The 12,623-nt window shown below is 53.7% G+C and overlaps 1 protein-coding gene across 9 annotated transcripts; it reads left to right on the top strand.

Annotated features, from left to right (window-relative positions):
* The first annotated feature begins 366 nt into the window (after window positions 1-366).
* On the top strand, window positions 367-12,399 carry FXYD5 (FXYD domain containing ion transport regulator 5). Of its 9 annotated transcripts, none has more exons than XM_057533417.1 (10): window positions 436-560; window positions 1,089-1,204; window positions 1,295-1,355; window positions 3,188-3,268; window positions 4,023-4,076; window positions 5,386-5,484; window positions 8,166-8,234; window positions 9,548-9,577; window positions 9,657-9,731; window positions 12,085-12,399. In XM_057533417.1, the coding sequence occupies exons 3-10, from the start codon at window positions 1,295-1,297 to the stop codon at window positions 12,132-12,134; spliced, it is 519 nt and encodes a 172-aa protein (XP_057389400.1). In that variant the 5' UTR covers window positions 436-560; window positions 1,089-1,204; the 3' UTR covers window positions 12,135-12,399. The 9 variants fall into 9 exon arrangements, with proteins under 9 accessions (XP_057389399.1, XP_057389405.1, XP_057389397.1 ...); XM_057533420.1 differs by having other exon boundaries at window positions 1,089-1,191; XM_057533418.1 differs by having other exon boundaries at window positions 481-618.
* Window positions 12,400-12,623: the final 224 nt, after the last annotated feature.

The following is a 12,623-nucleotide window of genomic DNA, read 5'->3' on the forward strand; positions in this document are numbered from 1 at the left end:
CCCCTGTTCTGTCTGTGTCTTCTCATCTGTGGGGACAAAACGGGGGAGGGGACAAAGCTGAACCTGGGGAACTCTCTCCCCCATCCCCAGATTTTCCCCCTTCCTCTCCTTCCCCACCCCCAGTGCCCCAGTGGCCGCCTTCTCTCTCAGAGCCCCTCAAGCTTCCCTTCCCTCCCTCAGCGCCACCGCCCCCAGCTGCCCCTTCCCTTCTCATCCCCGAGACCCCAGAGTAGACCCCTCCCCCGCTCTCCCTCCCTCCCCACAGGAGCCCCACCCCGCCCAGACCTGCCCGCCCTGCTGTTCCCCACCCCCACCCTCTCCTAGGCCGGGTGGGTGGAGGCCTCCGCCCAGCCTCTCACCCCAGCCCCCCCATAGCCCTCAACGTCTCCCCCTCCTGCTCCCACCCCGGGCTCTGAAGCCAGGAAACCCAAGAGGAAATGACTGAGCCCGTCTCGGTCCCCGCCCGCCAGCGCTCCCCTGGCCACACCCTCCGCCCGGGCTCAGCCACTGCAGCTGCCCTCTCCGCACGAGGCTGCCGGCTCGGGACCCCCAGCTCTGACGTGAGTCTCTCCTCCATCCTCCTCCATCCGCTCCCCTCTGCCCAGGGGCCGGGCTCAGGTGGGTAGAGACCGATCTTCTGGGCGCCTCTCCGCCCCCCCCCCCCCCATTCATGCTCACCGTCCCTCCTGCTCTCCTGTACCACCGGGTTCGGCACTGCTTCTCTCCTCCTGCCTCAGTCTCCCCAGCTCGCCTCCATCCCTCTCACCCTCCCAGATCTGCCCAGCATCCTGCTCTATTGTCCCTGCAGGGAGGCCCCTAACACCAGCTCACTTTTTCCTCTGAGATCAGGAGCGCATTACTCACTCTTCCTCTTTCCCCCTCCTAGCTGACTCCTCTGCTCTGAGGACTGCCCCAGAGGGAGGGACCGAGGTCCTCAGATCTACTCCGGCGCCCCAGATCCCTCCCCTTGCCCTGCAGGGTCAGTCCTGGCTAGCCCTTGAGTGCTCCTCTGCCTCAGCCCCGTGCAGAGGCTGCTGCTTGAAGCCTGGTTTAGTCTGATGCTTCTTGTTTTCTTTGGGGACCTGCAGCGGGAAAGAGGGAGTGACTGCTGGCGATCCCCACTTCTGAGACCCTCCCCCTGGCCCTCCTTCCCGCAGCCAAAGACCCTGGCAGGGGTCTTTGAAGCCAGAGGTACCTGCTCAGGGTAAGGAAGGGGGCTGCAGGGTCCCCAGGGGTTGCCCTGGGCCTGCCTCACTGACATCATGGCTGACCCCAGCTCTGGCTTGCTCTATAGATGTCGCCCTGTGGTCGCCTGTGTCTCCTGGTCTTCGTTGGCCTGATTCTCCCCATCAGAGGTAAGGCCCAGCCCTTGACTCCACCCTGCTGCAGAGCCCCCAGCCCCGCTTCGAGTGCATGCGTTGCTGGGTGGGCGGCTGGTGAATTTGGATGCTCTGTCCTGTGTCCTCAGTCCCCTCTTGAGCTGGCACCAGGAAGTGGGGGCCCCAATAAGGGGGCCAAGGTTACACCCTGTTTAGATACCTCAGACCTGGGTGGCTGCTTCCAACGCGTCTGGCCAGGGCCTGTCCTGCTGGGCATCCTCTGTTTCACCTCCAAGAAGGACTCTCGGAGTTTGATTTGGCAGGGAGATGGGTGTCAGTTTCCTACTTGGCAGCCAGGAACACTGGACTCACAGCAGAGCAGCTCCCTTGGATCCCCGGGTGATATATGATTAGGGAAAAGGGTGAGCTGGGGCCAGTCCAGGAGTTGGAGATGTCTCACCCTTGCCTGAGAAGTGTTTTCTGAAGGCAGTACCTGTGGTGGGCCTTTGCAGGTGCTTTCTACATGACAGGTGCTTGTTTCAGCCTCAGCTCTACTCTATGATGCTGTTGTCGTGACCATTTTACAGATGAGGAAACTGAGGCTCAGTGAAGGAAAGTGCCCTAAAGAGAGGCTAGTGAGTGGAGGGGCTGGGCTACAACCCTGGAACCCAGAGCAAACTCTGCACTGAAGCTGCCCCATTTCTCTTTGATAAAATGGTTTTCCTGTGTTCATTCAGTCATTCAACAAGTGTTCACTGAGCAGATCCTATTCTAGGCACTGGGGAAACAGCAATTGCATAAAACAGGAACTCACATTCTAGTTGGAAAGACACACAGTAACTGACACATCAGTAAATTATATAGTATGCTAGAAGGTGAAAAGTGCTATAGAGAAAAACAGAGGAGAGAAATGAGGATTGTTTAAATAGGGTGATCAGGTAAGACCTCACCAGAAGGTGACATTTGGGCAGACACTTGAAGGAGAGGAGGGGACAAGCCAAGTAGGTATGCAAGGAACGAGCGCTGTCTGGAGAGTGTGAGTGACAGCAGGCAGGCCAGGGTTCGGGTTAGGGTTCGGGTTCGGGTTAGGGTGGGAAGGCGCAGGGTGGTAAGAGGAGAGGTCAGGGAGGTGACAGGGGACCGGGTGGAGGGGGGACTTATGGGCCAGGTGAGGACTTTGGCTCTTACTAGGAGTGAGACGCAGCCAGAGGAGGGCTCTGAGCCAGGAGGGCCCTGATCTGACTCAGGGGTTCACAGGCTCCCTCTGGCTGTGTGTGGGGAGCAGACTGTAGGGGGCGGGATGGGAGCAGGGAGACCAGGGAGGAGGCTGTGTGATGGTCCAGGAAGGAGAGGATGGAGGCTGGGCCAGGGTGGGGGGCAGCGGCTCTATCCAGCACTGACTGCATGTTGAGCAGTGGGGGAGACCACTCCCACCTCCATCTCATTTCACTCTCTCTACAGTCCTGAGAAGTAGATTCAAGTTTTATCCCCACTTTGCAGATGAGGCAGCCCGAGACTCAGAGAGGGGTTTCACTTGCTCCAGTACACACAGCAAGGAAGTTATTGGGAAGAGATTTTGAGATCAGGGCCCTGGCTGAGTCTAGCACCTGGGCTCCTAGGCTAAACTGCCTCTCTCATCCCACAAGGATGGGCAGGGAGGGGCAGCTGCAGGTAGGGTGCTGGGGCATTAGCATTTCTGAAAACACTTCCACCAAAGCTGATCAATCACACGTCTGTCTGCTGCTCCACCAGCAGACAGGACTTCCTGGTTGTCCCTCAAGGTTTCGGGAGGGAGGGCAGGGTGGGGGTATCGGTGAGAGAAGGGGGACCAGAGGCTCCTCCCTGACTTCTCATCCTTGATTTCCCAGGACAGACATTGGAGGAGGCCACATCCATTACTCTAGCAGACCCAGTCACTGAGAACGTTCATGCCCTGACTCCAGCCCCAGGTGAGGAAAGAGGGACAGGTCTGTCAAGATCCTGTCATTGCAAATAACAATGGCAACAAAAATCTCAAACTTGGACCAAACGGGATTTTTTTGGATTTGTGTAACTGAAAAGTCCAGGAATAGATCTTCAGGCATGGCTCCATCTAGGCTCAAATTGTGCTATGAGGAACCTGTCTCCATTTCCTCGTTCTGTTTTCTCTGTGATGGCTTCATTTTCAGGCAGATTCTCCTTTTATGGAGCCAAGATGGCCCATAGAGACCTGGAGCTTCTATCCTACCTGCTAAGAATCCAGAGGAAAGAGAATTTCCCCTTCCCCAATCCAGCAAATGTCCCAGAACTGAGTGTCATTGACCAGGCTCAGGTCACACCCCCCACCTGTGAGCTGATCATTGTGGCCACAGGCATAGAAAACTGATTGGCCAGACCCGGGTCTCATGTTTAACTTCCAGCGGGGCTGGTGCCAGGCCCATTGAACCAAGTGGACTGAGAGTCAGGGAAGGATGTTTCCCCAAAGGAAGTTCCGGGGGCTCTTACCAGAGGCGGGTGGGTGCTGAGTACGGGAAAAGGCATCTGTGGGAGGGGAGGGCCTGAGGCCAGGGAGATACTGGCATCCCATTTGGGCAGTTAGCAAATGGCTGCATTAATTCGTTTCCATGACATCAAATTTGAGTTGCTATGGAAATCCCCCTGTACCTCCATCCATGCACCTTCTCTGCATCTTCTCTCTTTTCTCTTCCTGTTTCTGGACTCCAGACACCGCCCACCCAGAACTCCAGCCCACTCCTCAGACTTCAACCCTGCAGGCTGGTAATGAGTTGGGCAGGGGCAGAGGGTGGGGAGGTGGGCCTGGGACAGACATTGTTGCCCCTCTTTCTCTGACACTCTGGGTCCTTGATTACCCATTTATTTCAGTCCCCCAGTGCTGAATCCCCTGGTTTACTTTGTCGTGGGGCAGCCAGCTAACTCCATTCACTTCTTGTAAAAATTGTTTGAAATCATGAAAAATAACATGCCTATAGAAAAATATAAAAACCGTAAGTGTACAACTTAAATGACTCTAAGTTGAACCCATGTAACCATCACGCAGGTCAAGGAATAGAGCTTTGTTAGACACCCCAGAAACTCCCTGTATGCCAACTCCTTCATTTTCTTCCTTTTATCTCTTTATCTTTTTCCTTTTTTGAATTTTCAAATCATTTCTTAACTCTTTCTTGGAGTATAACATCATTCAAAAAGGGTTCACCAATTTTGTCCATTAATGTTTAGTGGTACGTAGACACGTTCTCCTTGGAAATAAAAAGAATATTGCAGGCAAGATGAAATCCCTTCATCCACTCCCCATTCTCATTCTCTCCTCCCTCTCTGAGAGGTCCCCACCGTTAGTGTTATATTGGGAGTAGTTCCCCAGTGATACTGTATCACATGTGTATTACCTGGGGAAAATATACTAATTGGGAGGTGTCGTTGTGGGAGCTTAAGGATATTGTATGACTGTTATTCAGCAACTTGCTTTTTTCCCCCATGCAATAATGTGTTTGGAAGCTCTTCCCACAGTCCTATAGAAGCATCCGTGTTGGTCTTTTTCACTGCGTGGCATTCTGCAGGGTGCCGGTGCACAGCTGATGAAGCCATGCCCATCTTGATGAGCATCTTGGTTGCTTCCAGTTCTTCCCATTGCTCGCAGTGCCACAATGAGCAAGCCTGTCCCCTCCTCCTTGAGCACTTATGGCAGAAATTAAGTGCCGGTCATGGTTCTAAATATTTCACCTGCATTCACTCATTCAATCCTCACACAAACCCTCTGAGGTAGAAATGAGCACTATCTTCACTTTACAGGAGGCTCAGAGTAACTCACCCAAGGTGTCACCGAAAGCCAGTGACACGGCTAGGATGAGGGTCCAGGAACCTGGCTCTAAAGTTTACCCACGACATGGTTTGCCCTGCCACCAGCGGCGTGTGAGAGAGTCCCCCTGTCTCACGCCCACAGCAGCGCTTGTACATGGATGTCTTTGATTTTTGCCAACTTGAGGAGGGGAGAGGGCCCCTTGCTGTTTTCTGCAGGTCCCTGATTCGCTTCTTTCTCACCCGCCCCTCCTTTCTCTTCCGACCTGAGTAGAAGCAACCCCGAACCAGATGGAGATCCACACCCAGAAACCGACGGAAATGGATGTGCTTCTAACAACAGGTCCGGGGACAGACAAGAGCTGGACGCAAGGTAGAGCCTGGGACAAGAACAGCAACGTATGAGTTGTGTTTAATTCTCCATCTAGGTCGGCATTTCCCTGAGTACGTTTCTCAGAGCACCCGTTTGGGGAATTAATACATTTTTCAAAAAATTTTTCTCGGTTTGCGGTCAAAGGTATTTGGGAAGCTCTGAGTTAAAGTTAAGCACGTTTCTCTCTGGCGGGACTTCTCGGAGTCGTAATAAAGCTTGTTTGTAGCAGGCATCCCAAGAGGGAGCATCTAGTTTGCAGCGTTTTCCAAACTTGGTAGACTCAGGAACCCTCTTTATTCAGATCCCTTCGAAGGGCTGGTGCGGGAAATGTACCTGTAGGTGTTTCCTTGGTGTAGATCTTCTTAATGTTAGAGGAGGAGCTGTTCAGTTGCAAAACTCAGAAAACCCAACTGGAAAAAAAAAGAAAAAAGATATATTAGCGATATACTCTCTGTAAAGTACAGAGGCACCAATTTCAGGCACAGCTGGGTCAAAGAGCTCAAGCTCTGTCATCACGACTGACTTGCTTCCTCTCTCAGCTCTGTCGTCTTCATTCTCAAGCGGCTTTTCCCCTCTTAGTGACAAAGGTGGTCCCGTAGCTCTAAGTTTAGGCTACAAACTCAGCAGCTAGAGTGCGTCTCTAGCTGAAAGGCCTAGAGTTGACTCTCATTGGCCCAGCTGGGGTTATGTGCCCATGTCTGACCAATGGGAGCCTGGGAAACGAACAGCTCTGACTGGTCAGGCCTGAGTCTGTGTCCCATGTCTGATCTGCATAGACCAAGAGTCAGGGGAGAGGCGGCTCCCCTCAGGACAAGTGAGTTAATGTTACCAGAGGCGTGGGAAAGGGGGATGAGCGGAAATAAAGGTAGCAGGGCGTCTCTAATGCCTGTGTGATGATCCATATGTGAGAGGCAGCCCCCACTGGAAAGTACTATAGATTAGGCCACTCCCAGGCTGAGTTGCATGCACGGTTGCTCAGACTGGGCACTGCACAAGAGCACTACCTAGAAGGTCACACCATTCTCCTTGTAGATTTTTTATCATTGTTACAACCTCCCAGTGATGGCAGTAAAGCATCTCATTCTGAAAGAATCTGTCTACTAAAACAATTTTACAACAGATGGAAATACGGTGTCTTGGGGAAGGGAGCTTTTTTTATTTTGTACAACAGTGGGGTTTGGGGGTGTAGCAGCAGTTTCCACATTTTCCAAATGAGAAAACATCTTCACATCTCCGGGTTCACTCACTCTGAGTCCTTGCTGACCTGGGTTACCCTATGTGGTATTCCACGTTCCTGGTTATGTGTGATGGAAATTCAGCTGGGCCGAGGGGGGCCAAGGAGCCAAGTGGTAAAAGGCACTGCTGAGCCCAGCGCCCCCAGAGCCTCTGTCCCTTCTTTATCTTTGTCTCTCTTGCACTGGAGCTTGTTTTCCACCTGGCAAGGAAATGGCCAGCTCAGAACTTCCGTCACCTAGCGTCCACTCAAAAGCCCTACTTGGAATTTGAAAGGTAGGGAAAGGTGAGACTGGGTCACATGCTCCCCTTTGTGGCTGGGTTACAATAGGAGACCCAGACGGTCTGGGGAAGCAGGAACATTTCCCCCAAAGAAAGGGGACTGTTGCCAGAAGAAGGGAGGAGTGAGAGCCAAGTAGACAATAGCAACAACGTGCTGAGGGTTTGCTCCATGCGGGACACTGTGCTAAGCTTTCACGTGGTCACTCATTCACTGCTGACAATTACCCTATGTGGTAGGAGCTGTCGGTACCCCATTTTACAGGGAAGGGAACTGAGGCCCAGAGAGGTTACTTGGCTGGCCCTAGGCCACAGAGTGCAAAGTGGCAGAACCAGAATTTGAGCCCAGGTTCCCTCACACCGGGGTGGCCGGGGTGAGGGCGGGGTGGGGGGGCATGAGCACCACGTACCACTGAGGCTGTCCTTTTATTACATTTCCTGTGGTCCCTCCATCCACTGAGGCTGTCCTTTTATTACATTTCCTGTGGTCCCTCCATCTTTACCCTTGATCTGGCTTATCCCTTTTCTTGGAAAAAGGTTTCCTGAACATCTCGTAGTCCTTGGCTGTCGGTTCGTATTTAGGAAGCGAGGCGCTGAGGCTGGCCTGGGGAGCCAGTTCATGAGGCAGCTTCTCTGCTTGCTGGCTTCACACTGGGGCATCAGTCAGGGATGACTGAGGACATTTCTCAGTGCCAGAGGGGCAGGTCTTTCCTTGGGTATTGATTTTTTTTTTTTTTAAAGAGAGGAACCCTCTGGGGTTTTTGGTCTGGGAGGAGAGGCGGAATTCAACATGTTTTCTAACAAGTATCTCCAGGCTCTGTAACTGGGTCAGGGTTCTGGAGGCCCCTGTGTGGCTCTGACAGATGTGACCCTTTATTTATGATCACGGGGTGGTCCGGGAGGTCCTAGGAGAGGAGCCAGGGGTTCCTCGGGAGTTGGAGCCGTTGGTGCTAATCAGGGGGTGCAGGCTTATCGCAGTATTTCCATACCTGCCACTCCTGGCTGCCTGTGTGGGTGGGAGGCGGGGATACCCGGCCTGCGCCCTGAAGGTAGGCGTGGCAGAGGGGCTTCTCCCGGACGCAGACGTTCAGTTGTCTCTTGTTTCCCTCCACGGCTCGCTCCTGCCCTCCACCATCTTCTGGCCGCTCTCTCTGCTGATCCCACTCAAGGCCCCACGCCCCCCAAGACCCGACTCCCACGTAAAAACGTCAGGACGGACCCCGCCCTCAAGCAGACTGGTCAGTAACTCCCTTCCCAGACTGGACACAGGCTATTTCCCACTCACCGTGTGTTTCTAGCGCCTCAGTACTGCCCAGCCCGGAATAGTGCTCAGTAAACAGGTGTCGGGCGAATACCTGACTTCAGGGCTGGTGTTCTTGTGGGTGGGCACAGGGTAGGCACACAATAAATGTCTGAATAGATGAATGAATGCGTAAGTGAGTGCCGCATGCCGACGACCCAAAAACCCAATGGCTTATAATGACAATCATGTAGGGACTTGCCTGGTGGGCCAGGGGTTAAGACTTCGCGCTCCCAGCGCAGGGGGCCCGGTTCAATCCCTGGTCAGGGAACTAGTTCCCACATGCCACAACTAAAAGAGCCCACGTGTCGCAACTAAAAGAGCCTGCATGCCACAGTGAAGATCCCGTGTGCCGCAACTAAGACCCAACGCAACCAAAAAAAAAAAAAAAATGACAACCATTTATGTAGCTCTCAAGTCTGCAGTTTAGAAGTTTAGTCTGGGCGTGGCTGGGTGCTTCTCTGGTCTCAGCTGGACTTACTTGTGTATTGGAGATCAGGTTGGGGTCAGCAGGGAGCTCGGTTTGTAGGGGCACCTTGATTCTTCCCCTCCCGGTCTTATCTTCCACTTCCTGTCCAGCCAACCCCAATGAACAGATGGAAATGATACACCTACGGGTCATATAGAGTTCATTCATTCATTCAAGCAATATTCATTGAGCATTTACTGTGTGCTGGGCACTGCTCTAGGTGCCAGGGTTACAGCAGTGAATGAGACAGACGAAAATCTCTTCCCTAATGAAGGAAACGTTTTCACGGGGAGAGAGAGACAATAAATAAGAATCATAATAGCTATATATCAGGTGGTTTTAAGCTGCTATCAAGAAAAACGAAGAAAAAAAGGAAACAAAAGAAAAACGAAGCAGGGTTAGGGTGAGAGAATGACTGGAGAGTATTTTCTGTAAAGGGCCAGGGAGACCTCACTGAGAAGGAGCTGAGGGGGAGCCATGTGGACATCTGGGGAAGGGAGCTTCAGGCAGCAGGAGCAGCCCGTGCAAAGGCCCTGGGGTGAGAAAGGGTCTGCATGGTCACCAACGGGGGGGGGGGGGGGGGGAGGGGGTGGAGCACAGTGAGTGAGGGGGGCAAGTGAGGAGAAAAGGTTAGAGGTGATGGGAACCAGACTGTGTGCTGAGTAAGGACTTCAGTTTTGCTCTAAGTGCACCAAGGCTGAGACCCAGGTGTCTCCTCTCTGACTCTGACTCTCACTCACCGATTCACTCCACAAACCTTTGCTCCCTTCTGTCCCCTCCAGGTTCAAGCGAGGACGACCCCTTCTCCTATGGTAAGTTACCCATGGGAGGCTGTGGGGAGAGGAGGGTGCAGGCCCCTCTCGCCACACGCCTCCATTTCTCTCTCTGCAGACGAGGACACCCTCCGGAAACGGGGGCTGTTGGTGGCAGCCGTGCTGTTCATCACCGGCATCGTCATCCTCACCAGTGAGAAGGGGGCTTGGGTGGGAGGGGCATCAGGACTGGGAGGGAGGAGGCCTTGGCTTGGACTCTGACGGAGGGTAGGTTCTTAAAGGCCCCTGAGCAAGGTTGTTTTAAAGGAGGCATATCCATATAAGCCTCCCCAGAGTTCAGTGGCTTAAGATGATAACCATTTACTGAGTTCTCAATTCTGCAATTTGGAAACTTAGGCTGGGCTCAGCTGGACGGTTCTTCTGGTTGCAGCTGGATTTATTCGTGCGTCTGAGGTCAGCCGCGGGTCAGCAGGGAGCTCTGCTTCTATGGGCACCTCAGTTCTTCACCTGGTGGTCTTCTCCTCCAGCAGGCTAGCCTGCGCTTGTTCACATGGCGGTGGCAGGGCAATGCGATGGTGCAGCTCCCCAGGATTAGCAATAGCGGGAAGCTTTGATGGCCCCGGGCTGCATGAGTGGGCAGAGGTAATGGCTGCGCCAGGGCCTGATGGGAGATGGAAGTGGAGGAGGGGGCCCCAGGCAGGAACTGTGGCTTCAGAGAGAGGTTTCCAGCCATGCCTCCTGGTAAGCCCACCGGGAGGGAGCAGGGCAGGGGTCAAGGGGATCGGATACCTCAGCCTCTCTCTCCTCCTGCCCTCCTCTCTCCCTCCAGGGCCTGGGGGCTGCGGCCTCTCAAGTCAGCCTCCCAGGGCCCAGTGTTGAGCCGGGAAGGGGGGCAAAGGGAGATTAACAAGTGGAGAAACTAATTTTTTAAAAAGTTTAAAAAATGTTACAGATTAAGTAAAACACGCGGGCAACTGGTTTGCAAGCTCTCAGTTAAGCTGTACAACCCACGCCAAGTTTTATGAGTGACCTCTCTTGTCCAACTTCCTCATCAGGAAAATGGGCACAGCCTCAGCTTTTTGCCTTAAGGTGGGAGACGGAACACTGATAGAATTAAAAAGAGATCGCTGATGCGTGTCTGATCCTGTTGCATCAGGGAGTCAAGCACTGTTGCCTCAGTTGTTCAACTTGTGCTTATAGATCCTGACTTCAGTGCCAGACCCTGTTCTCTCCCCTGCGGGAAAAGTGAGGCTCAGAGAGCTGAGAAGTCTGTCCAAGGTCACACGGCACATAAGCATCAGGGAGTGACTGGGCCCAGGTCTGTGTGAGGGAAGTTTGTCCAACGTCACACAGCACATAAGCATCAGGGAGTGACTGGGCCCAGGTCTGTGTGAGGGCAGAGCCTAAATGTCAGCTCTGGGGCCATAAACTCTTCCAGTGACGTTTGTGAGCACCTACTCTGTGCCCAGCCTGTGCTGTGATGCTGGGGGCCCTGGTCCCCACCCTCGGGGAGAACTCACAGCTGGTGGGGGGATGACAATAAACAGCTCAACACATTAATGAGCAGAGTGGAGCAGAGATACAGAAAAAAGAGAATTACCAGGAGGAAAATAAAGATGGATTGAGAAGGATGGGGAGAGGCACTCCCTCTAAAGAGGTAAAATCAGAATGGATTCTGATAAGAAAGATGATTTTAAAAAACAGGTAGAGGGAGCAACAAGTGCAAAGCCCCAGACGCAGGAATGAGCTTAGCGTGTTGCAATAACCACGGGAAGAGGCCAGGGTGGCTGGGGCAGTGTGAGTGGGAGAAGGGTAGGAGGTGAGTCCAGAGGGACAAGGAGGTGTAGGCAAGGGTGGCAGCCAGGAGATGGGAGAGGGCTGTTTTCTGAAGTCCTCTTTGTTTTCTAAGATCCCCCTCATTTGCTTTGGCCCAGCCCCCTGGTCTTCCTGCTCTCCCTTAATCCCACCTGTCTACTTCTGCCTCAGGGCCTTTGCACTGACTGTTCCTTATGCCTGGAACACCCTTCCTCCAGATGTCCATGTGGCTCCCCCCTCACCTCCTCATTGAGGCCCCTCCAGTCACTGCCATGAGGATGCCCTCAGCTCCTGGGTCTCCCTGCATCCTTCCTTGTTTTATTTTTCTTCATAGCATGCATCACTGTCTGATACATCATTGTATGTGCACTTGACTTAGTTCTTTTTCCCATTGTCAGTCTCCCCCACTAGAAAGCTCTACTAGGCCAGGGATTTTATCCATTCTTGCTCCCAACTGTGTGCCCAGTGCCTAGATCACTGCCTGGCACAGAGTAGGTGCACAATAAATGTTTGCTGAACACACGAATGACACACAAGCTAGGGCTCCTCTGTGTAGGGGTGGGGGGAGGTCCCCCCTGCGGACCCTTGCACCAGCTCTTCCCCCGTCAGTTTCTTGTCACTTGCTCAGAGTTGCCTTGGAGCCTCCCAAGGGGAGGCTTGTCCTCCAGCACCCAGATCACAATAATCAATATTGTTCCAACTCGTGACTGAACCATTTCCTTCACCTACAGGTGGCAAGTGTAGGCAGTTGCCCCGGTTATGCCGGAGTCATGACAGATGAGTCTGTCGGAAGTGGGGGCTGATGACCCGATGGGCACCCCGAGACTGACCCCCCGCTGGCTCACCGTGCCTGGCCTCCTCCCTCCCCTCGAAGGACCTACAGACTAGTCAGCAAAGCCCAGCCTGAGAGGTAGGACGTGGATGGAGCCAGAGCCGGGACTGGTGGCCTGAGCCCCCTACTCTCCCAGCCCTGCCCTCCCTGAAGGCTGACTGGCTCCCCATTTATCCATTCTGTTCCGACAAGAAGTAAAGCACTGTGGTCTTTGCCCCATGGTCTCTGATCATTCCTGACCGGGGAGTGGAAGAAAGCAGCAGGGGCTGGGGCAGGGCCCCCAGGAGTAAAGTGAGGGAGTCACAGACTCCAAAGCCAAGCTGGGGGCCACAGTGAACGAAGCCAGCCTGGGTGAGGTGGGAAGGATGGGGGCAGGGGCGGGCCACAGGGGGACCTGGCCAATGAGAGGGTCAGTGTTGGATTCCACCCATGGCAGAT

This window comes from Balaenoptera acutorostrata, chromosome 19 (assembly GCF_949987535.1).
Source record: "Balaenoptera acutorostrata chromosome 19, mBalAcu1.1, whole genome shotgun sequence".
In the NCBI taxonomy this organism is placed as follows: Eukaryota; Metazoa; Chordata; class Mammalia; order Artiodactyla; family Balaenopteridae; genus Balaenoptera; species Balaenoptera acutorostrata.

Coding starts and splice junctions, on each gene's coding strand:
- FXYD5 (XM_057533414.1), top strand. CDS start 438: ATGACTGAGCCCGTCTCGGTCCCCGCCCGCCAGCGCTCCCCTGGCCAC. Junction 1,356..3,187: donor CCTGATTCTCCCCATCAGAG/GTAAGGCCCAGC, acceptor TTGATTTCCCAG/GACAGACATTGGAGGAGGCC. Junction 5,485..8,165: donor AGACAAGAGCTGGACGCAAG/GTAGAGCCTGGG, acceptor ATCCCACTCAAG/GCCCCACGCCCCCCAAGACC.